The sequence below is a fragment of the Dicentrarchus labrax genome, unplaced genomic scaffold (genome assembly GCF_905237075.1).
Source record: "Dicentrarchus labrax unplaced genomic scaffold, dlabrax2021, whole genome shotgun sequence".
NCBI lineage: Eukaryota > Metazoa > Chordata > Actinopteri > Moronidae > Dicentrarchus > Dicentrarchus labrax.
In genome coordinates, this window is record NW_026136719.1 from 3,132,622 (window position 1) to 3,157,581 (window position 24,960).

The 24,960-nt window shown below is 42.8% G+C and overlaps 1 protein-coding gene across 3 annotated transcripts in view; it reads right to left on the reverse strand.

Moving 5' to 3' along the window:
- Window positions 1-24,960, reverse strand: part of large2 (LARGE xylosyl- and glucuronyltransferase 2) — a 75,148-nt gene that overhangs the window by 9,145 nt on the left and 41,043 nt on the right. Inside the window, exons 1-8 of one of the 3 annotated variants that reach the window (XM_051378782.1) lie at window positions 21,606-21,630; window positions 9,108-9,335; window positions 5,149-5,438; window positions 3,628-3,710; window positions 2,539-2,662; window positions 732-903; window positions 494-598; window positions 236-348 (exon numbers count right to left, since the gene is read on the reverse strand). In XM_051378782.1, the coding sequence (XP_051234742.1) occupies window positions 236-348; window positions 494-598; window positions 732-903; window positions 2,539-2,662; window positions 3,628-3,710; window positions 5,149-5,438; window positions 9,108-9,207 (987 nt within the window). In that variant the 5' untranslated portion in view covers window positions 9,208-9,335; window positions 21,606-21,630. Of the gene's footprint in view, window positions 1-235; window positions 349-493; window positions 599-731; window positions 904-2,538; window positions 2,663-3,627; window positions 3,711-5,148; window positions 5,439-9,107; window positions 9,336-20,718; window positions 20,985-21,605; window positions 21,631-24,960 lie in introns of those variants that run through there. The other 2 variants (XM_051378780.1, XM_051378779.1) reach the window with 2 other exon arrangements.

A 24,960-nucleotide genomic window follows, 5' to 3' on the forward strand; every position in this document is an offset into this window, starting at 1 on the left:
TCTACACACGATGTGCTGCCGCAGCACACACCTGCAGCATCCCACATTGAATTCATTCAAGAACCAGAACTTCATTTTTTAAATATATTTCAGAGATTCTTCCGTGTACCACTAGAGTACCGTAGTTTGTGAACCAGTGAAATAAATCTAAATCTAATGCGCAGGTTCCTCTAGTAGACAAGTCGACTCGACAACATCAGACCAAACAAACATATTCCACTGTTCTCCTCCTCACCTGATCAGCCAGCGACGTACTGAGCATGCTCATTAGCTCTCTCTCTGCTGTCAGCCGCCACATCTGCTCCCATCCGATCCGCCGCAGTCGCTCCAGGTAGAGAAGAATCACACCTGTAATAAAGAGCAGGGAACATGGCTTCAGCTTCCTCTGAACAACAGCTTGCTTCAAAGCTGCGCAAACTGAAACCAAAGTGTCTCTTTGTTCAGAGCACGTCAGTCTTTTTAAAGCAAACTGCAGCCAGTGACGATCCGTTACCTGTGTTGAAGCCTCGTCCCAATGCGGGCCAGGGTTTATGGTTCTTCCACAAGTTCCCCAGGTACCAGTCACTCTGGTTCTCCACCAGGCCTATCACCTGTTTATCTGCACACACGACAACCAACATCAGTGGAGAGCAAAAATCTCTTATTTGTACCAAATGTATTTGAACCCAGTGCCCCTCGTGCCTCCTGCTTAACAACATTCACAGACGAGAACGGAATTCAGAATATCTTACCGGTGAACTTCCTAAAAATGCCCCAGAGCTCGGCGATGTCGGTGGCAAAGGTGATGTCCGTGTCCAGGACGATGACCTTTGACAGGTCTGAGGGCAAAGCTTTGGTTAGCGTCAGCTTCATCAAGCCGTAAATACCTGAGTAGTGCTTGTTGGGTATCCACGACACCTCGGACTGAAACGACAAAGAAGGAAACCAATCTTTAGCAAACATCTGTTATTTTGAAGCATGTAAACCATCAGCTGGCTGATGGATCCGGTGTAACTATATATGAGCTGCATTCTGTGCGTGGGCTAACACAAAGCTACATTCAGAATATTTTGGCGACGGCTCAACGTGGGTTTTTTTTCTGAATCTGCAAACAGTGTCTTTTAATGAATTCTCTTGATTCAGAGTAATTGGATCTGCATAAGTGCATCATCTGCAAATATAATCAGCTTAGAGTCTTGTCTGTTTAATGTGAGTTAATGGAAACTGAAGAGAGAGACTGCAGGTCGAAGCATCCGACGGCACAAAGGACTCATTGTTCAGCACAAAGACTGTGAGGGAGGAGAATGTGATGATGTGAAGGAGGGGGATGCAGGTTGGATACGCACACTCGTTCCTCACATTCCCGTCACTCTGAGAGCACATTCATCAGCTCCATGTTAAAATAAATGATTTGGTGTGTTTGTGCTGAAGTGTCACTTGACTTTGAGAGAAAAGTGCTTAAGCTCAGTTACAGATTGTTGAGTGAAAACATTGTATTCAGGTGATCGTCTCGGTTTTAATTTTAAGGAGCTCGATGTACAAATAAGAATTAGTGAGATGAAGTCTGTGATCAAGACATTACATTGGTTTTTGAAAAATCACTATATTTTCATTGTTACTGTGTCAGAGAGACATCCATCACACCTGTACGATAGAGGGATGGAACGAAATACGATATCATTGTTTCATGGAAAGCTCTCTGTAACTGCAACTACAGGAACCATTGTCTCAAAATACCCAAAAAGGCAATCCCGATCTACAACGACCCCACCCATCCTCTCCACCATCCGCAATAAGAACCTGTTTAAATGGGCCCCATAGAACTTGCCTGTCCCCCTCTGAATATGCTCAGATGGTTTGACTTGGACTCAAACTGGAAGAAAAAAAAAAGTAAAGGTAGAACCGCTAACTGCTGTTAGGTCGTTAAGAGCTTAACAAGGTCTGTGCCGGCTCCACTCTACACTCTGAGGTTATTTAAGAGGCTGTGATATTGTCTAATTGGACTGTACTGAAAGGTGTTTCTAACATTCTGTCCAAGCATATTAACTCAAATAGAGGTGGACAGAACATCAGAAATCTCAGGGGTGGATGTTAATTAGTTAAATATTTGATGTGAGCTGCGACCTCCCTTTGATTCCTCCCACCTTGAATCTGGTTGTCAGTGTAAATGGAGGCTAAGCTGAACATTGACCCTCCACCACATCCTGCATTAACATCCAGTTAACACCGCGGCAGCTTAAACAACCCTCTGATCTCTGTTAAAGTGACACATCGTCTGACAGATGCACAAAGACGCCGGCTGCGACCTCCTGTTTCAGGATTCGTGATGCGTGTGAACCGTGCAGTCTTTCTCTTGATGTCTCTCGCTCTTTGATGCTCCGAGGTGAATCTCTTATGTTGGAGGAGATTTATAAATACATTTAAACTCCAGAGATTTTCCCTTTGATATGCTAACTGCGTTATTTGACTTTGACTCACCTTGTCCTTTTGGAGAGCGGGAAGGGTGGTGCGTTTGAGGCGAGGTGTGCATGTGTGTGCGTGTTAATGGCGTCCTCTTACCTTGAGCTCATCTGCGTCGTAGAAGCTGACTTGCACAGACGGGACCATCCAGGACTGAAACAGGGAACTCAGGATGCGATTGGCTACCGTGTCTGTGATGAAATGAAAGTGAAGAGGATTTCTCCTGAAAGAGAAAGAGACAGTTGTTATCATCAGTGTCCTCATTTACCAACAACAAAAGCTGTTTTTTAATATTAAAGCTGCAGTTGGTAACTTTTGTGAAAATAACTTTTTGTCAATGATTAACCTAATTTACCCAAGTTACCTTAACAATAAGTACTTCTACTTCGAAGAAGGCCGGTGGTGTTGGTGTATTTTATTGTATTTCCATATCTGTAGTGCTTAAGATACTGAAATCTGTATATTTAATGACACTATACATGTAAAAGCCCAACTAGGGACAGGAGTCGATTGCTAATGAATTAGTAATAAACAATCGTCAGTGTCATGCTCTCTACTGAACTATGTTAAATTGTCCCTGTCAACTAAATAAATTCAATTCAAGAACATCCAGTTCATTCTAAAACCAGCAGCACATCAAATTTAATAAGAAATAACTAAACTGTTTAAATCTTTGAAACCATCATTAAAAAGTTACAAATCCACGAGAGCAAAGCTGATTGAGGTTAGTGGAAATCCAGAAAACAGCAACACAGTGAGTCTGGGAAATGAGGCATAGTTTTTGTCTAAGAGGAAATATAACCTATAAGCATGTTCTGCATTAAAAAAATAATCTGGTTTTAATAAAATATATCTGTGTCTTAATAAGATATTACAGCTAATACTGAGCTGTGTGTTCACTGATGACACACAAACAGTACGGTTTGTATAGTTGTCACCCTTTGAGGTGGGAGGGGAACTGATTGTTGATGCTACAGAAAGTTTCATCAAAGGTCATCCTTTTCTTTTCAATATCTCTCCATCTCTGATACTATTCAAGGATTTTCAAGGCCTGCACAAATCCAGCTTACGGCCATGTCAGCTTCAAAGAAAGACTCAAGAAGCTGCATTTGAGACAAGTTTATAGAGAGACAGAGGAAGAGATCAAGGAAAGGTCTGTGAAATGAACGCTGTCCAGCTGGGACTCACCTGTGAAAGAGGACAGATTTGACCAGAGTGACCACGTCCCTACTGGCGTTGTGACCGGCACAAACGCACGCGACGTGGATGAGCTGCGGACACAGAGAGGACAAGTCAGTCACCTCATCCGTCTACACTTTTACATTCTGGGTGCTGACAACTTTCATCACAAGTTCACAGCGTCCTCCTCTCCGTCTCAGTTTTAGCAGATCGTAATGACAACATGCAACCGCAGCCATCAGTTCTCACACCTTACTTGTGAATCTAAAAAAATTAAGCTCATTTTTGGAGATAGAAGCGCGCCCCCCCCGACGAGTTTACATAATCCCGGACATTCTCTCTGATGTGGAATTTCATATTTAGCTCCTCAGATATGTATGATTTCATGTCACTCGCTTTTTCGGGAGCAGAAGTCTTTGAAAAGTTGGAGCTCAAAGGCTGGAAGCCACATCAAAGAGTGAGGGCGTTCCTCGGATTTTAGTCCCTGTCACCTCACTCCCGGCTCCCCCATCGATTAGTCTGCTGTGATATGGTCCGGTGCAAAAACACACACCTTCCTCTGACCGTATTTCACTCCCAGGTCGTCAAATGCTGCCTCTCGGTCAGTGGCCCAAAGTAAGGGGCTGTAGGTATCTCAAGTCAGGTGACGTAGTACAAAGAGCGAGAAAGTCCACATATGGACACTTTAACTTTCCTAACCAAGTGCTTTCTGTGCCTAAATCAAACTGCCACTGTTTTTTAAAGTTAACCCAAGCATCAGCCTCTGTGGCTGCAAATGAAGTCAACAGCAAGAGCAGTTCCTCTAACGTCCACTAGAGGCTGGCTCCAGCAGTGAGTCAGTCTCCATAAGGCCCCATATTAAACTGTCTTTACAGCAGAATAAACATGTTTACAGTCTTTTGGTCTCTAGAAGTAATAGTTCAAATAGAAATCTGTACAATTCACCTATCAGTCTTCATTCAGCTCCACCTCTTTGCCCATTTTTGGATTAGCCGAGTTTGACAACGACTCCAGAAGCCTGTTGGGGGGATGTCACGGAGACTACGTCTATTTCTAAATATACAGTATATGCAGTACCTGCGCAAGCTTTATTTTGGAGCTCTGCGGCAGTACTTGATAAGTCAGGAGTGAGAACATCAGCACGGCTTCTATCTACTGTATAAATGTTATTCAGCATAACCAGATAATAACACTGTCAGGTGAGACTGACGACACACTCTGAGGTGATTGAACCACTTTTACTTGTGTTCTTTGGCGTACTGATACACCTGGAGGACCTGAAGACGTATTAATACACCTGGAGGTGTCCTGATACACCTGGACGACCTGGAGGTGCATTGATACACCTGGAGGACCTGGAGACGTATTAATACACCTGGAGGTGTCCTGATACACCTGGAGGACCTGGAGGTGTCCTGATACACCTGGAGGACCTGGAGACGTATTAATACACCTGGAGGTGTCCTGATACACCTGGAGGACCTGGAGGTGTCCTGATACACCTGTTAGCAGCTGTTGTGTTTTCCTGACCTCACACTTCTGGACGGTGGGCGATCGGGGACACTCCGTGTGGTTGTTCTTCTCCTCCGCCGTGTTGTCGCCGTCCTCCTGCCCCGTGTCCGCGGAGGCTCCCCACTGCTGGTTGCCGTAGTTACCGTCTGGTGGCTGGGCGGCGGTGCCTTGCGATTGGCTGAGCTGTAGCCGGATCTGCCGGTTCTCTTCCTCCACCTCTCGGACCCGCGACTCCAGGACGGCTCGCTCCAGGACCCGGGCCGCCGGCGTGTCAGCCAGACAGGGAGCCAGGAGGAGGGAGCGGCCATCTGGAGGGGAGACAGGGGGAGGCGTGAATATTTACGGTTATATTACTTTGGTTACTCTCAGCTGACAGGAAGTGTGAACTGTGGCTGCTGACGGTACAAACAGGCAGACAATATGTGAGCGACGTGTTCTCGAGAGTCTCACACTTGAAAATTGGTTCATCACACTTCTTCTCCTCCTCCTTCTCCACCTCCCTCCATCCCTCGCTCCTTTCTGACAGAGTGGGGTGTGAACAGTGACGCAGGGCGGGAGAGCTGCTTCTGCTTTCAATACATCTGAATAAAGAACTTATTCTTGAGGCCTCATTTAAAAATAAATGAATATGAGTCTGAATATATGTTTAACACTGTGCTGTGTAAGATCTGATGAACAGATTATAGATTATAGGTTGTTCATTGCCTGGAAACTCTCCTTTATTTTATTTCTTTATTTGTCTTTGGTTTTTATCGAGTGCAGCAGGGACGTTAAACTCTCTCTTTCTTTATCTCTAATCTCTTCTTCCTTCCTCCGTCTTATTTTCTCCCTATCATTTGCCATGTCCCTCCCCCTCCTCCTCTCTCTCTAACCCTATTGAAGCAGCAGCTGGCCCACAGCTGAAGTGAGGCATGCTGGGAATGTTCACACCCTCATCGAACGGAGACGACAGCGCGCACGCGCACACACACACACACACACACACACACACACACACACATAGGCCTATTTACATATTTACACACTCTTTATAATCTATATTTTATATACAGCATATATTCCGCCCTCTCTCCATAGCTCGGCACAAAAGGTTTGTTACACCTTCATCCTGAACCTATAAGTGACACATTTTAGAGATATTTCTTATTATATTCAACAAATACAGAACAGCTGATAAACTGAACTAATAGTGAACACAATAACTGCAGGAGGTTTGTCTAATACAAGTGATTTGGATGATTTTTGAGATTATTTCCTGTGAATATTGCATTATAGATGAGATTTTTAGGATTTTTTTAATACAATCCTCCGTTTGAATTCTGTTTATTATGTTAGTATGTTTATTTGTACTACTCATACAGACTTAATAGGCTAATTTCATCTTTTAAAATATTCATTGTTTTCTTCTTCTGATACTTGGAGCTCAGTGAATACAGCTTGTGTTCAGGTCGTCAAAGTTTCTGTCTCCAATAATAGTTAAAACAATAAGAATTTCATTTGTTTTTCTTCACATAAATTAATCAAAGTCTGACATACAGGCCTGTTGTATATATTCTTTTGCTTTCACCCCTTAAAACCAAGACGGGAACCACTGCGCTGCAGGAAAGGCTCCTTCTTGAAGCACAATCATACAGCCAACAGAAACCATCATAAATGGAGGACATTTTACTAAAAAAGTACAACCCTCACGTCCTCGTAGACATTCCCAGATCACTGCAGTGGCCTTAAACCTTTGTTGTTGTGTTGTTGTTGTTGAAGAAGAATTCACATCCTTCCACAGTAGAAATACTTTAAAAATAAAATGCTGCAGTATAATTTAAGGTCCTGCATTCAAAAATTAAATGAAGTAACATTATTATTTGCAAGAGTATAAAAGGAGCCACAGTGCAGGAAATAACTGACTGTTTATCATTATTTGTTCTATTGGATTATTCTTATGGATGCTTTAACATATAAACAGACTTCAATGCTTTTATACACTTACTGTAGGCTATTTAAAGCTGCAGCAGGTATCTTTTATAAAAATAACTTTATGGTACAGATCTCTGTTAATTTATCTGTATTTTTATTATAGATGTTTATTTATTTTTATTTATTCTATTCAATAATCATCAATTTGTTTCTGTAACGCCTTCATTTAAAATCAGGTTCCTGGGAGGAGCCAGAGGAACCTGATCTTTCCACACATTATCTGTCTCATGTTTTACTGTCAGGATGCAGAGAAAGTTTCAGCAAATATGACAAAAACATTTTTTAATCTATGTTACATTTCTATATTAACTGTTTAGTAGCATTAGGTACCATAGTACAATTGTTCATAACTTTTTTATCCTCATTCTAACCCTTGTGAAACATGCTTCGGAAAGACTGTCTGAATGTAGGACGAGACGGAGAGCGAAGGAGTCAGAGGAAATCCGACCTGAGACGACAGATGTGACTAGAATCTGATCCGCAGTCAGTCGGTCGGACAGACGTGTAGCAACAGAAGCTGCTGGTTATTTCTGAAGCGATGTGTCGATGCTCACTCCATCACGGACACACAGCACCGAGTGTGGATCCTGTTCTCCCGCTCCGCTGGCCTCAACGTATACGTCAAATACTGAATGTATGACCAACAACTGTGTGTGTGTTTGATATGTTAGGAAACATATGCAGCCGTACGTCACACTGTACTAAAAAAACTAAAAGTTTTATATGTGAGATATAAAACTTTCATATAGCAGCAACCCAGTGATTGTTGGAAAAACTAATGGTGAGACAGTTTGGTGAGTTTTGTTTCTGTGCAGTTTGAAGTGTGTTTTAGGAGATTGGAAACTGGTTTTGTCAATGGAGTCTGGTGGGCCGTAACCTCCTTTAGTTGTCTAGTGGTAAGTGAATTCTGTATATATAAGCTTTAAAGGGGATAACATTATTTACGTCATCAGAACAGGGAGGGCAATTAGGACGTGTGTGTGTGTGTGTGTGTGTGTGTGTGTGTGTGTGTGTGTGTGTGTGTGTGTGTGTGTGTGTGTGTGTGAGTGTGAGTGAGTGAGTGAGTGAGTGAGTGAGTCCAGGCTCGTTGTATGTCGACTGTCTCCATCACCACAGAAATCAATAGAAACACCACAGGGTGCACATGGATCAGAGGAGACTAATCCCTTCATTAATAAAACAGAAAAGCACTGAAACACCATAAAGCATCTGAATAATTAAATCAATGAAGTCACCAGGTCACCTACTTCTGAACGCGTCTGATGGAAAGACACAGATTCATATTTTATTTTGCCTTAAAACGCTCGAATGGAAACGTGATCAGAGCTTTCTGTTCCTGCGTCTGTTGTCACTAGTCACTACAACAGCTTTTCCAGACTTAATCAAATGTTTTTCTCTCATAAATGGCAGTAAACACGTTGGGATGCTACTGAAAACATATGCACAAGAACTTTCTGCTGAACGAACGATTGGAAAGAAAATGAAGACGGTTTAATTCTGAGTAAACAAGAAAAGAAATCTGGAAAAGCAGCTTGTAGCCTGTAAAATGAGCTCAGGCTGGTGTGACTTTCTGCCTGTGTGTGTGTGTGTGTGTGTTATAAAAGCTCTTCCAGGAAAGAAACATGGCAGCATTGTGGCAAAGAAATTCTCCGAACTGACTTCGACTGATCCAAACAAAAGCGCTGACTGCGGCTCGCTGACGTGGCCTCAGTGGCTGTCTGGGACGTCAGAGTGAAAAATCAAACCGAACAGAAAATAAGCTCCACATGTTTAAAAATTAAACTTAATAGTCGGATTGAAGAGGAATTGAGCTGAGTTGCAAAAAATGGCTGATAATTGATGTTTTCTGTTCTCGCCGGTTGGATCCCTGAGACTCTATCTGATCCAAACCACAGCTCCACTCTTTCATTAGAAAGCAGCTTCCAACCCAATCGCCATGAGCTTTATTACACAGAGAGAAATGTCTGGCAGAACTCGACCCGGGTCCAGTGTCTGAATGTACTCACTCTCCAGGTTTCCAGCCAGCAGGTAGAGCCAGGTGAGCAGGACGATGGCCGTGAGAGACGCCACCAGCAGCTTCAGGCGCCCGCGGCACAGCAGGTTCATGATGGGACGGCGGCGCTGAGGGCTCTGAGGGTCGGGGGTCAGGGGGGTCAGGAGAGAGGAAGGGGGAGGGAAGGGGGAGGTTCAGGTAGGGCTCAGTCCCTCGTCGGGTCCCTGCAGCATCATTTCATCTGAAGAGAGACAAATGCAGAGTCAGACAAACAGACTGAGCTACAAAAATATCCATCTGAGCAGATAATGTTCGTCTCTTATTGATTTCGACAAGTCTTACTTTCTTCTGCCAGAGCAGAGAGATCGTTAGAGATTCCAACACAACTCTCTTTGGTCTATTATCAGATTATGTCGGTCCAACATTTTAGACCCAATCTGAAACAGACCAGTGGAAAACCTCCCGAAACTCATCATGCAGAAATCAAAACGGTCAAAAAGGGACCAGAAGACAGATGAGCCCGTTCTCGTTCCCAGGTCGTCAAATACAGATGTTTTGTTTTGTTTTGACTGGTGTTGCGTCACATGACTTGTTCCTGCAGTAAGGCCAAAGTAACTTGTATTACTTAACGTACAAATCATGATTTTTCCATCCATCCTCCACTTCGGGAATCTATTCTCCTACACGGAACTAAACTGTGACAATTTCACAACGTTCACCACGTGTTAAAATGGCGCCTCACGCAGTCGCTAAAAGCTACATTGTGTGTCCGTATGAGGCACTGATGGGCGTTACAAAGCGGTACTTGAAGACCTGAGATGAGAACGTGTTGGTCAGACCTGATCCATACAGACCAGAGGATCATTGGGTCTAAAGTAGTCAACAGATACAGCACTACTCAGGTCCCAGGGTTCTCATGAAGACTTCCAGTCCAGTGCATGAGGGTCAACTCGGTTAAAACAAACCATCAATGAGTTTTTAAGAGATTTTCATGTTTCATTCTAAATCCGTCAGTAAATACCTGAATGTTTAAAAGCTTATATGTGTCTTATAAAAGGTGGTCGCTAACAGGAGGTTAAATGAGACTACAGAGGTTGTCGGTGGAACAAAATGTTTAAGTATCATCAACCTTTGTTCACCACAGAGCTTGTTTCCTGCAATAATGAAGAAATCCCATTGGGTTTTTGTCAAAGGAACCAGGACAATGCTAACTTCCAGACTGGATTACACAAATGCGTCATCCCTGCAGCTCTCTATTGCACACATTAGATATATTAACTTGATAGAGGAGTGAGTTCTTACCACCTTTAATCACCATATTAGGGACAATAACAGATAAAAGACCTTCAATCTCATTAAAATAACAAATATGATATTCTACAAGATCAGTTTAGATCTGGTTGAAACTGTTTCTCTGTAACACTTTGTCCACCCACAGTACAAACGCTGTTTAAAACACACAGCTTCAGGCCTGGACTCACTGTCACTGTGCAGAGGAGCTCAAGTGATGGAAATAGTTTGAGTCTAATGAGGCTGACCTGAAGTGAAAGAGGGAATCAATAAAGTCACATTTGTAACATGGAAACATTGAAACCTGAAAAGGAGAAAATCCAGAACAAGCTGTAACAGCTTTCTAAACCCTCCCTCTGACGGTCTGAGCCGGCCTCCCTCTGTGTGCTGAGACAATGTGATTCATTAATCCCACTTTAATTAGACTGAAGGAAACAAGACCAGAGGCCGCCGCCAAACAGAAAACAGCAGAGTTTACAGCAGCGAGACGCAAACTTTTAAGCTGAATCCACACCGAGTTAACAAGTTTCATTTGATTTCTGTCGGCTTTTGGGATAAACGCAGCGCTGGCACGCTTCGGCAGCTGAGAGGGAACAAAACTCTGACAAATGTTGAAGATTAATGATGGATTCAACAAACTGTAACCCTAAAAACAACAGAAAAATACTGAGAACGTCCTGCTGAGTTTCCCCCTCACAAATTCCATGTTTAACACATTTATCACCTGATCAGTTCCAGATACAGGCACGTTTTATTTTTTAGATTTCACACATAAAATGTCAGAAAACACATTAAACAGGCACATTTGTATTGTTGAAATATGCAAAAATTATTCGTCTTTGTAATATTTGCTCAGCCAGCGATGTCTGAAACTTTATCCATCGAGCTGAATTCAAAGCAGTGAAAATGCCTGCAAATTGCACATATTTGTATGTTCAGCTGAACTCCTTTGAACTGAGTAAAAGACTCCGTTGGATACAGAGCAACAAAGTGGAATTAATTAGTTGGAAATGTACCAAATGAACTCTGCGTCTGCATTCATAGTTCTTTTTGCTCAACTTCCAAAGTTATTATTACAAAATTCCTGTAAAGTGTCACAAAAGAACTAATATCCCATCATATCTAAATTATTTATTTTCAGTTCTCTGTTTCATTGAGAGGTAAAAATCTCATCAGACAAAACTAAACACTTTAACGGACTGGCCTTGTGTATGTGGGAGATTTATGAACGTTATGATTATTTCTGAGGACAGTTTGGAGGACACATTAAAGTACAGCAAGAAGAGAAAGAGACTAAACACAGTCGGCCTTCAGAGATTTACCAACACATCTTCTACAAAAACAGTCCAAAGACAGCTGATAAAAGGACAGAGACACTCTGTGGTTTTAGAAAGAGGAACTCAAACTAAATCAAGAACCTAACAGAGCTGTTGACTTTAAAGAAGCACTGTACACTTTCTTTCTGAGGTGTCATCAGCTGCAGGAGAAACGTGAGCGTAGATCTTTTTAATGACGATCCGCAGCTCCGTGTTTACACCGAGGACACGCTCCATATGTCTCTGTCAGGACGTTCTGCCATCGCCGCTCTTTTCTCTCCTCAGCAGCTGAATCAGCTTCACGTTAAAACACAGAAACCACATGAGCTTCCCCGCAGCACCCGAAGGTCGTCGCTCACCACCCTCCCAGAAACATCAACCTCAGAGCTTCCTGCACCCTTCTAGTTTCATCCGTCCGGGATGTTTGATGGACTTCATGGTCCTCAAAGGGTGAACCTCGGAGATTTCCAGGAGTTTTTCTTGACAATACAGAAAAGCTCTTCCTCTAATCGTAACATTAAATTGTCCACATCAAGTAAACATCACATAAAACGTCATTTTAAATCAATTTCCAGGTGTTTTCCTGACTGGAAATATAGTCTTAATTGATGTATTTGGTGCCTCCCTGGCCTCCCTTTAACGTCCCCAACAGGACCAAATCTACATAACAAATACCAAAATGTAAAGGGGAGATTGATGCACCAATTCCATTTAGAATTTCATGATCCAACGACATTTTATTTACTGCCACCCTGAGGGCAAACTTTACACTTTCATCCCCACTATTGGTGAACATCGCAGCCGCTAACGTAATGGTACGGCTCTCAGTCTAACCCTAACCCCGAACCCCCGAACCCTAATGTTTATATGATTTCCGCCCTACTCTATAATTCTTACTACCAACTATCATATGAACTGTATAAAGAACATGTCCATAATGTCCACTGTGTAGAATTTAGTGATATCTAGTGGAGAAGTTGCACATTACAACCATTTAAACCCCGTCTACAGCAAGTTTTTGGGATACTGTAGAAACATGGCAGACGCTGTAGATAAAAAGGTCTCATTCTAAGGTTACAAAAACAACCAAGCTTATTTTCAGGCATCTAAACACTAATGAAATCATACCTATGAATATTATATTAGATTTCTGACAATAGATCCTCCTCAATGTTTCACTCCGGAGATTTCAAACCTTTTGTTGCTGTTGCACTGAAATATGTGTCTGCCGATGGTGGAAAATGTCAAAGCTAGAGACGACAACATAACATCATATAACAATCTGACTGACTATCTGTAATCATCTGTAATCATCTTCACCAGCTCTGGAACTCAACATGGAAACATTTCACAGAATCCGACCCTGCTCTGAACAACATCACATAATGAGACAACTCACAAGGGCCCTCCATTCACTGATGAAATGACGTCAGAATGAAAAGCTTCAGAAGTGAGTTGACCTTGAGGTAAGATCAAACAATAATTTTACTTTGACAAGACAAGTCCACTCCATTTAATATGTGATAATAGCTTAAATATCTGTTCTGCAGCTTTCAAACATGAACCAGTTTCTGTTTTCAGTCACAAATGAACTTTGAAACTAATGATAACCCGTAGCTGCCTGAGAGGTACAACAATAACCAGTAGCCCTGAGAACCGAATTACTTTTGGTCAAAACTCTCAAAACAGTTGGTGGAAATGCGGCCCCTTTTCCACCTAATTAGTTCTTGTTCTTGAACCAGTTCCTATCAAGCAAACCAGCCCGAGTTTCCACCAGTTTAAAGTGGAACCATTGTAATCGAGGACGCTGCTATTTTCTGGTTCCAGTTGCAACCTTTTGGGTTCTGAACTGATTTATTATTGGGTGTCGGTTCCCTGTAGGTGTGAAAAGCCAATCAATGATTGATCATCGCATATTTTATCTCCCTATTTTCGTCATGTGAGCGTACCACTTAGTAAAGTGTTAAAGTCTTTAAAGACACGCATTCAAAGCTTTTTGCTACTTTTAAGGCAAACTGCTGAGTTTTGTAGTAAAGTTTTGTTTTGTGGACGGAAGAAAACGACAGATTGATCAATCTGCAAAAGCTCTATAAAACTAAAATGCCTTTTCTAGTTAACGGCAACACTGCGAGGTAGCGGAGACGGTGTGATTATCTGCCGTAAACGCGGGTGCAGAAATCTACCCGACACTCTGCCAGAGCTCTAAACTTCCCAAGTACATAGAGATGATTTATGAGTTAATTAGTGAGGTTGATGTATGCGCTGTATGTCGTTAAGAGCAGTGAAAGGTGCTGAGATGGGAGGAAAACTGAGGAGAGATGAGATGGAAAGAGGAAGGAAAGACAAAAGTATAGATAAGGAGAAACAATGGCGGATTAAAGAAAACAGGGAACGTAAAGAAAGAAGAAGAAAAGATGGTGCAAGACAAGAAGAGATAAGGAAAGAAAAGACACAGGAGCTGGGGGAAACAGGAGAGAAGAGAATAAAGGAAGATTTAGGTAATAGAAAAGAGAGAAAATAGTCAGTAAATAAGATCCAGGCTGAGTTGTGGGATGCGGAGGTGTATTGGCCTTTCAGCCTCCAACACTCATAAACCCAGCGAGGATATAAAAGTGAGGGACAGTGCCACTAAAGAGGAGTTTAATAGGCAGCTTTTGTTGATTCTGCAGGAGCTGCACAAAGCGCTTACACTTCTGGGCTCTAATTGTAGCTGTAAAAACAAGAGACCCGGCCCGGCGATATGAGGAGGAAGCGTCAGAGGACTGCGGCGGTTTGCAGCCTCCTCGGTCATCTAATCAGAGCTGAGAACTGCACTGGGGGGACGGCGGAGGCTGTGTGGGCGGCACCGGGTTGGAGGCACAACAAATAACTCGCTCTAATGACTGTAAATTAAAGGATAACACAGAGAGAGTGAGCGCTCAGCCCCGTCTCTGAACCGTTATCCCTGTCACGTTTCAGTCAGCCACAAACATAATATGCACTGAATGTTAAAAGTATCAGGAATACTCATCTCTGATCAGCGCTCACAGGAAATTCATCCAAATCGCTCAGTTATTGCATTTTATATCACACAATATAAAGTTTATCAGTTGTTCTCTACTGTTATTGTTATGCATTGAATATAACATGAAATATCTATAAAATATAGTCAGTTTACTCAATGATAAAAAGGTTGCCACTGGATTAAAGAAGTTCAACTCCCAATATTCACATGCACACTAACTCACATTCCCTTTTGCGGATTTACTTAAAACTCTGGAAGTCTTCCTGCTAAATTTGGACTCAGATGAATACTAAAGAGAGGAACCCTCCTGATGAACGTTCCTGGGGTCGTACCTGCAGGGAGCGTCCCGTCAGTCAGGAGGAACGTACAGTATGATAATGCAATTAAAGGCTGGGAGCAGCACTTTGGTCTGGCAGCCGCGTCCTCCATTCACACTGAAAGGGCTTTTTAGCACCAAGCTAATCACACAGGAGATAGTCCTGATTAAGGGAATAATCAGCGGGCGCTTCCTGCATTAGAGGAGGACGGAGATAAGAGTGGAGACGGGTAATCAACTCCCCTCTCTCTCTCTGTTGACCTCACTGACCCACTCCACTGCACTTCTTCCTCCTCTCTCACGCCGGTTAGATGTTCATTAATCCACCTCGGTGACGTGGAGTCGATCCTCTGCTGCTGTAAACAAACTCATTCTCTCGTGTGCGACACGCTGCCGCCATCACACACCGTTTACATACAGCGCTCTAATGAACCCTCCCAGCTTCTTATCATTTAAATGAAGCAGTTTTCATACCCAGCAGGAGAGCAGACTCCAGAGGAAACATGTCAGTCTGTCAGTTCACAGCGACAGATTCACCTCCAGTCAGAAACCAGAGTTTCTTCTGGTTGCCACAGTTGGATGTTTTCATATTCATCTGCTCCAAGTTATGGAAGCCCATTTCTGCCAATGTGTCATTAAAATGAGAAACTTTCTCATAAATATTAACTTAGTATTCTCAGAGGAACGTAACCCCACAAAATAATGTAGTTAATGTAGCTAATATTAATCATATGCTAACTCTTGGCCTTGTAAAGTAACAATAGGTTGCTACTGTAGCTACCAAGCTAGTTAGCCGGGTGTGCTAATGCCTTATCCATATCCTTTTGCTCGCGTGTTTTTGGTTTAGGAACGAGAAATGTTAGCATGTTCACACACTAAACTCAGGTCATGGTAAACATTGGACCTTTTTTTAATGTATGTACAGACCTTTGAGTTGCATTTTGTGTATGACAGTGGTGCAAAGCCCAAATAAATAAAGTGTATTATTATTATTAAACGTCAGGATGTTAGCATACTGATCTTAGCATTTAGCTCAAAGCCCTGCTGTGCACAACAGTTCACACAAACCATTTTACAATCAATACTTATGACTGTCCAGAGTCTGAAACTACATTTAGTGCAGTAAGTGAAGTAAGCAGCGAACCAACTGCAGTACTTGAATCACGACAAGCATTACTAATATCAGCTAATATCACACACAGATAAAATCCCCACCCACTAACAAAACACACCCCGAAACAATCAGAACAATCAACTCATGGATCCATCAATACGGACTCACTCAGGTTTCCCTGGTTTTGTCCAAAATGACCAAACTGACAAGAAAAAGCAGAGAAACTGCCGACTATTAAATGTTTTGATAAGAGTCTGATTTTATTCTTAATATTCTAGGACAGGACTCCAATTTAACTTTTTAATGTCGTCCGTGTGGCAATATTAAAAACTTAAATTGGAGCGCTATCCTAGTCTTTTATTTTATGATTTAACACATTTAGGATCCAGCACCCCGTCTTTAAAGTCTTAATGGGAGCTGCGCCTTATTTCTTAATACTCTCCACGATTCCAAAGCACAGACACCGCGTCGACATCCATAACTATTAAAGTTTGATTGGACATCATCATGAGCGCTGGGGCTAAGGTTTGATGGAAAATCTCGTTCAATCAGGAAGTGACACAGCAACTAACGACCAAAACCGTCTCCTGTATAATGACTAAGCACTCAGTATCAAGTCTGCTGCTCTGTTCTCGTCACCAACGTCACCTTCGGGGATTTCTGCATACCGACGGTGTCAAAACTCAACGTGTGAAGAAAAGTGCATCACTGTTTATCGTGTTTCAGCATCTTTCTGACCTATTTTTCCCTCCTCAGCCTCTCATGAAAGGCTGCTTCCTCTTCCCTGCCGACCAACATCAGAGCTCCGACTGCAGCAGCTTTTCAGGAGCAACAAACCTTTTCTTCAGCCACCGAGTAGCTGCCCCACAATCCTCTGACAAAGCTTCATTAAAGCTCTAAAAATTCATTAAAGCAACAACTCCTTCGTTAAAACTCCAAATTAAAAGTGCATATGTGAAGTTTTAGATAATGGGGAACATGATGTTTTTCTTGACAGTTCAGGTCAGCACTTCCTCATATAACCAATCATCAGCAGTCGAGTTTCAAACTGAATACGCAGGCTAGTGAGGGCTAAAATACAATAAAACATTTCCAGGATGTTTGGTCATTTTAATCCATTTCCAGGTGTTTCTACAGCTGGAACACTCGTGTCTACATTTCCAGGTTTTCCAGTATTTCCAGGATGTTTGGGGTTTTAGGTGCAAAGGGCTGCGTATTCTCTAGAAATCATTAAATACATCAAAATGTCTGTAAAATTACTGATAAGATACAACCCTTAAACCCAGAACAGAAACTGCTTCCTGATTATAATCTATAATCTATAATCTATACAATACAAAAATGGATTTAAGTTGTTCACAGAAGTTCTGTGAACACATTTTAAGTAAGTTTGACTGTAGCTACTAAACTGGTTAGCCGGGCATGCTAGCACTTGTAATCCATTCCTTATCCTTTTGATCTTGTGTTTAGGAAAGGAAAAATGTTAGCAGTCGAGTAGACATGGCAAACATTTTGCCTCGCCTTTAAATGTATTTATTTGTTCTTTATTTTTATTCTTTTTTTAAAATGTGCAGCATGTTTGTATGAAATGATCTCATGTTATCAGCTTTATGGAGCAAATGTCATATTTTGGAAGGATAATGGACAGAAATATATTTACTTCCACTCGATATCAGCTCAACGACATACTTAAAAGGTCCTGATCCAGATAAACTTGCTAAATGAATGTGTTTAATCAAATTAGCACAAAGCAAATGTGAGAGAGAGAGTTGAAGAAAGGTCTATCAGGTTAATCTGCCTGTGGCACAGAACATCTCACTGTCCGACACTTCCTGTCCCGACAGGAACCAGCGTAAGGTACGCTCTCCGTTCGGATTTTAATTTGATTCCTTTGAGTCACAGAGGCGTGCTCGACTTAATCTGCTGTGCCGCGGGCCCGCTGGCCTGCTCGCTGAGGTCGCCTGTATTTCTTTGTGATTTATCAGAGTAAGCTGAGGTGGGATTAGTGGGTTTGTGACCGGGAACGACCTTTTCATTTCATTTCCCTGCAGCCCCACAGATACACTGATATCTCTCTCTCTCTCTCTCTCTCTCTCTCTCTCTCTCTCTCTCCCACAGATGAACCAGGGCCACATTTCTCATTTTACACTCTGAACACCACACAGGTTTGTACATTATCACTGCTGTCAATGTTGTTCTATTTTTAACATACTATTGTCAGCTCGACAACTGCATTTATAATATAAAATGTAAGCAAATACACACACACACACACACACACACACACACACACTCACACACAGCACACACACGCACACAAACACACACACAAATATTATGGTTCTACATATGGTTTCTATACTATCATCCAGATTTTATGGGCGCGACTATTGATCATTTTTATTATCATTTAAGCTGTTGATCACATTCTCAATTAGCTGATTGGTCCATAAAATGTCGATCAATCCCAACGGTGACGTCCTCACATGTCAAAGATATTCAGTTTACTGTCAAAGAGGAAAGAAACCAGAAAATATTCACATTTGAGAAGCTGAAATCAGAGACTTTGGACATTTCTTTCTTTTAAAAAAATTACTCAAAATGACCCTATGAAAGCTGCCATTATTCTAAAATAAAAACTATAAGAGCTAGAGCGTTGCAGTGGAAAGGTAAGGCTTCAGTATTTGATATCATCACACTGTGCACAATGTGTCTCAATGGCGACGAAAGGATTTGGACTCCTCCTTCAGTGAGGATCAATATAATAGTAAATACCATACAGTCTTATGGAGAAGTTGATTGATGAGCTCAGTAAACAGTTTCCTGATGAGTTTCTGGTCTCAGTCTCTAGTTTCAGTCTTTGTCCATACAGCATGATGTTCATTTAGTAACTGATGGTCCCATTTAGAGTAAAACAGACCATAAAGCAGGGTATGCTTTAGGGCGGGGCTACCTTGTGATTGACAGCTCATTCTCAGTGAGTCCGTCCAGCTCAACCAAACTCAGATCAAACTGTCAAACAGTGCTGATCAGATATGGATCCAGATTCTGTTGTTGACTGTTTCTCTCCTCAAATCTGTTCACAAACACATTTTACTGTGGAATACCAGATCCTGTGTGAGCAGGCGAGCAGCCATTGTTTCCACACCAAGAGCAGCCAATGAGAGCAGCTCAACGTCACCACTTCTGGTTCTGACGAACTGTCATGGCAGCGACCATAATGCCAAACTGGAGGATTCAGAGCGGTTCTACACAAACCTATGGGTGACGTCACAGCAGGTTCAGAAAGTTACGTCCTCAAATTACTTCTTTTGCCAACCAACAGTCCAGAATCCAAAGTCTCATAAATAACAAAGAAAAGCAGCATTTATGCTTGAAAATCACTGAAACTATTTTCTTTAGACCGACTCATCGATTGATCGTTGCAGCTCTACCCAACTGTGTTTGCGTGGCAAGAATCTGGCGATATGAGACGTATCACGATACAGGCGTTACGATTGGATAGCTGTGTTGTAACCGGGGAAGCATTGCTTAGACCTGTGGAATAGTGATGGACAGATTGCTGTGTAACAATATTAGCACTCACCCTTTTTGGGAAGGTGATGATAAAGTTACTGTTACTCTGCTGCTGTAATCACAAGCGCTCGGTATACTCGCCGTTGCCGACCTGTCACGCGACAATGTGACATCACGGGAGCGCCGTAAGTATTTATACTTGCGCGTGGTGGTCGCGACACTAGTTGCAGTCTTCTCCTGAACAGAGGTGTCGCTACTGAGGAAAGGCTACCGACTTTGCTATTTCTAGGCACTAGAAGAAGAAGAAAAGGTTTTTGGTTTTTTTTTCTTTTCAAAATCGGTCGCGGAGATTCTTCCAAATTTTCCGGCATATGGCCTCCTCTTTTCCAACATTTATGGCAATTTCTTGCAATGAATTCTGGCACCTCTGGGCATCTCTGTGTTCCTTCATTGAAGGATCGTACAGATCGTCCATCTTCCTGTTTGCGCTTTGTCGCGCTCAGCTGAAACAAAAAAGAGTGGTGCGCGACCTGGCGCAACTGGGCCAAAATCCTGGTCGGGAACAGTGAGTATACCGAGCGCTATACGCCTGAACTTCCTATAGAACTGATCTTTTTCATTCAGGCTTTGCTCTTTACATAACGGCATCAGCCATTAAAAACCCATATCAGTCGACCGCTACTGTGGATTATCCAGGCTGTTTCCAAACCTGGACAGATGAAACCAGAACTATCTGCATGGACAGAAACCCCTGGAGGGGAGGTAAAAACAGCATGTTTGCTTGTTAGACATCAACGAGAATCCAGCACCTCCTCCTGCGGCACACTGAAGCAGGCAGGTGTAAAAATAAAAGCAATAACGTCTGACAGATGAACGAAAGTCAGCGGTCGCCTGAGAGATGAAAAAGAAAGCTTTGATGAATCAACAGACAGAAAACAGACGAGAGGAGAAGCTGAAAGACGGAGCCTCGTGTAGCTGCTGTGGACTCTTTCCAGCGTGTGTTAACAAGCAAACACAAAAACCTCGCAGACATGCAGAGAGTGAGCGACCTTTGCCCTGCCGTCCTACCTGGATATTTCCCTTCCTGTGCTCGGTGCGATCTAAACACGCGGTCCAAGTTCAGCTGCACGGAGCGGGCCGAGCACTCTTCCTCCTCATCCCCTCCTCCTCCTAATCCTCCTCTTTCAGGGCTCTGACAATAAACTCCAGAGCTCCTTTCTCTCCCTCAGCAGACTTTTGTCCCAATTCTTCAACCTCTGTCGCTGCTTCATGCCCTCCTTTCCCTTCCTTCTGCCGCTCTCCTCCCACTGCTCCTCCTCCTCCCCGTGCACAAACATGCCATAAATCGCCTCCACCTCCGAGGGAACGGCTCTGATTTCAGCCCCCTCTCCTTCCTCTCCTCTCCTCTCCTCTCCTCTTCTCTCCGGGCTTTCGCTGAAACCAGTCCAGCTCCGTCAGGCAGATGGGAGGAGAAAGGTGGAAAGAGGAGAAATAACAGGGCGAAAGGAGCGGTGTCACCTTACATGCTGTCAGGAATAATAGAGAGGAGCTTTGTTGGGGTATTAAAGCTGTGGAATGCAAAAGTGTGAGTGAAAAGAAAGGAGCGTTTGATTCGTTTGCCTCAGTGAGAGCTGGTAGGACACAGTCACCTGCAACCGGTCAGCAATCACTACTGTACATATACTACTGTGTACACTGATCAGCAGACAGTCTGTTTCACTCATTCAGTCTAACATTGGGTTCTTGTTGGCTGGTGATTTTTGCTTCGTCTAACCCAGACTAGTCAGTGTCCATCCTGCAGGCGTGGGCGCAGAAGATAAATGTACGGTTTTTGCGATCACAGAAATTTAAAAGGTTATATATGAGATTTAAAACATTAATACATCAGCAAACAGTTATTCCCTATATAAAGATACAGAGTCACATATATATACAATATAAACCACTGGTCGTACCAGACAGTGTATAACTCCTGTTCAGGAAGCTGGTCATTGCTGTTGAATTCCTCTTGCTGGGACGCTGGGAGTTCCTGCACTGTACAGGTATTTGCTTGCCGCTTTGTATTTGGCAAACATAATTTCATTTGGAGTGAATTCATCCTCTGTTTTCTGAGCCTGGAGGCACGAAGGTGAGTTCCATATTAACAGATGCATCATGAGGGAGCCAGCGCCCTGTAATTACCCCGACCTGCAGCGTGTTTGCTGGGTGGAGGACCAGTCGGAGCATGCCTGAGCTAACGAAGCTCTGTTGATGGATGCTTCATCAAGGACAGAGATCAGTGGAGTGAATCAGCGGGGGAGAACCGACTTATCTCCTCTCTGGAAACAACTCTATTTGAAGTTGTGGCTTCAGGGGAAACTCTACGCCGCACACGAGCAATGCCAGGAACGTCTGTAATCACCTTCTGTAATGTAAACTGTGTGCAAGAGCTCCGGGCCAGCTCCACCTGGACGTTTTCCAGGAGGTTATTCCAGGTTATTTGACGTACAGCTTGTATTACAGATCACTAATACAAACCTCTCATTGCAATTATTGTGATGTATTTCATGGCTACAGAGAGCTGTATCCTTTTAAAGACAGCCTCTGGTCCATTAGTGCTTCTTTGATCGAGCTGAAACACGATACTGGACTTTTATGTCCATATTCTAAGATACATATCTCCTGGAGAGGAAGACTGGAGCACTCCATAACTTCTAAAGCAAACTGTAAAACCATATTGGTTCATTTAAGTCAAACTAATTGTTGAAACTGATTACATAAAAATTTCAAAAACTGAGTTTGTGTTACTTCAAAAAATGTCAGTAATCTATTTTTGGAGTTAAATGTTTTATATTTTTCATACTGATAACAAATTATTGGCGGATCTGGAAAGATATTCAATAAATAGGCATTGCAGCTAATGGAGAACAGCCCCTCAAGTGAATGTTTTCCCCTACTGTCGGACTACTAATAGTAGTGCGCAACCTTTATTTATATGGAATATATAGATAGGAGTCTGTGTGTACTGAAAATAATAATAAATAATCCTCCATTTTTAAAGCTTATTCAGCTTTCTACCATTTCTGGAAACACAGTACAGCCCCATGTGCCCAAAGACTCAATATAGTCTGACAATAAATTGGTTGTAGATCATAAACTACAAGGAACACAATCACGTATTTATTTAGCGTCTATGAACCAATAACAAGTCAACTTTGGTTGTTTTCTTGCACAGGACCATGTTGTTTGTCAGAGACTGAATCTGTGTGAACATCCAGCCTCCAGCAGACAGAGGGTTGAATAAAAAGCTCCTAAAAATATCAGGAAAACTCATCTGTGATCAATAATCACAGAAAAACATCCTCCTAGTGTCAAACATCATTCAGACGTCCCACTGAACAAAAGATATCTGAGCGGAGGAGATGTGAGCAGCTGACACTTAATACTGGTGTTGTTGTTTAATGATAAAACAACGATAATTTAGTCCGACAACAACAACATTTCCCATGAGTCTTCGACAACTGCAGCTCCCAGGAGGCTCCATCAGATCTTCTGAGGTTAACAAAGAAACCTCTTGTGTGTCTTTAGCGTTTTATATCTGAGAGAGAGAGAGAGAGAGAGAGAGAGAGAGAGAGAGAGAGAGAGAGAGAGAGCATGAAGCGCTGCAGCTTCAACCGTTATTCCTCCTCTGAGATAAAACCGGGTTTTAACAAACGGAGGTCGGCGAGGTCATCGACACTTTCAGCAATTTACTCCGAGAAAAACAACATCCCTTTCCCCCCCGGCCGCCGCCCCCCGGCTGCGAGGGGATCAGGTGACCGTCCTCTAGACGACCTGACAACTTAACACCAACACTTCCCTCCTTGTTATGGGGTCGGAGGTCAGGTTTACTGGCCCACAGGGGGTGTTACTGCGGGCTGCTGGCACATAAACAGGAGGGGGGGGACTCGTCTATTTTCAAATTAAAAAGCCTTGAGGCTACAATGTGTAACATTTGTAAACACTATTATTATCCCAAATGTTTCCAACAATGTTCAAACTCAGAAATCTGTCATTTTTTTCAGGTAACGCTGCGTTTCACCGGTCGCCTGTCAGTGGCGTCATATCCCCTTTGTGCCTGCGTCAGCGTTGTGGTTGTCTGCCAGAAGCTGTCATACATTGACTGTTGATCCAGTCTGAAGCCACATTGTTACCATCCACTGTTTAGATCTTGGTGCTTTTTAACTCTAGATTTGAACCGGATGAAGGATTTTAGTCATCGGACGTCTGGATCTTAAGTTATCAGAGAAACAAGCTGAGCTAACGTTAGCAGCAGCTCGGCTCGCAGCCCCTCCGGGACGTCCTTTGTCTGTCCAACAGCGTGGGAGAAGCAGTGATTGTTAAGGTGGAACTGCTTTATTCAGTGTGTTTAAGGTGGAACTGCTTTATTCAGTGTGTTTAGTGGTTTTAATCAGCGGGTCTGTTTGTGTTGGAGAGGAGGAGACCTCTGTGGATCATTGGGCTCCCGGTAGAAACCTCCTGAACCATGAACACTGAAGGAATCCTAACCGGGAGAAGCTGACTGCAATGGTGGTGAAGACAACAACTCCCATTTTGCCTCATGATACTTCCTCTTTTGTTATTGCTACCCCTAGTGGGAGAAATTACAGATTATACCTTTAAATTAAACTTAAATCAGCACAAATCTGACCACCAGTTATCCATTAGTCGATCAACGGCCTGATGGTGGAAAATCTTTTAAAAATGAGAAGTTTAAAAAAAGAGAGAGAACTTTCCTTTTAAGGCCGATGAGAGCGGAGCTGCTTTAGATTCAGTGGGGATCAGTGTTTGATAGCGCTGCAGAGGATCTCTCTCCATCTCTGTCAGTGTAAACATGTGTTGCCCTCTGGCTCTGTGCTGCCCACCCACACTGACTGTATAAATAATACGACAATAGACCCGCAGTTTATACATTCACACTCACACACACAAACACAAGAGCTCTTCTGTCTGTTTCTGTGTGCTCCAGCTGCCTACACACTGCACATTCATATACACACAGCCCGCTTCAGGACAGCGAGAGCAGGTCAGAGGTTCTGCTGACGATCTATTATAAGCAATCAGCTGCTGTAAATTCACCTGCTGTTTCTGAGTGAAGCTTCAGCTTTATAATGTCCGATCTATAGAGCACACATACTGTAATAGATCTGTGGGGGTTTACAGGTTTGCCGATCAATACAGATGACTCAACCATTGTTAGGCCAGTTGTTGAAATTCCCGCCTTTAAAAACTGACTTTCTTGCACAAAACTTGTTTTTTGAAGTAACTTTCCTCCCTCTGGATGAACAGCAT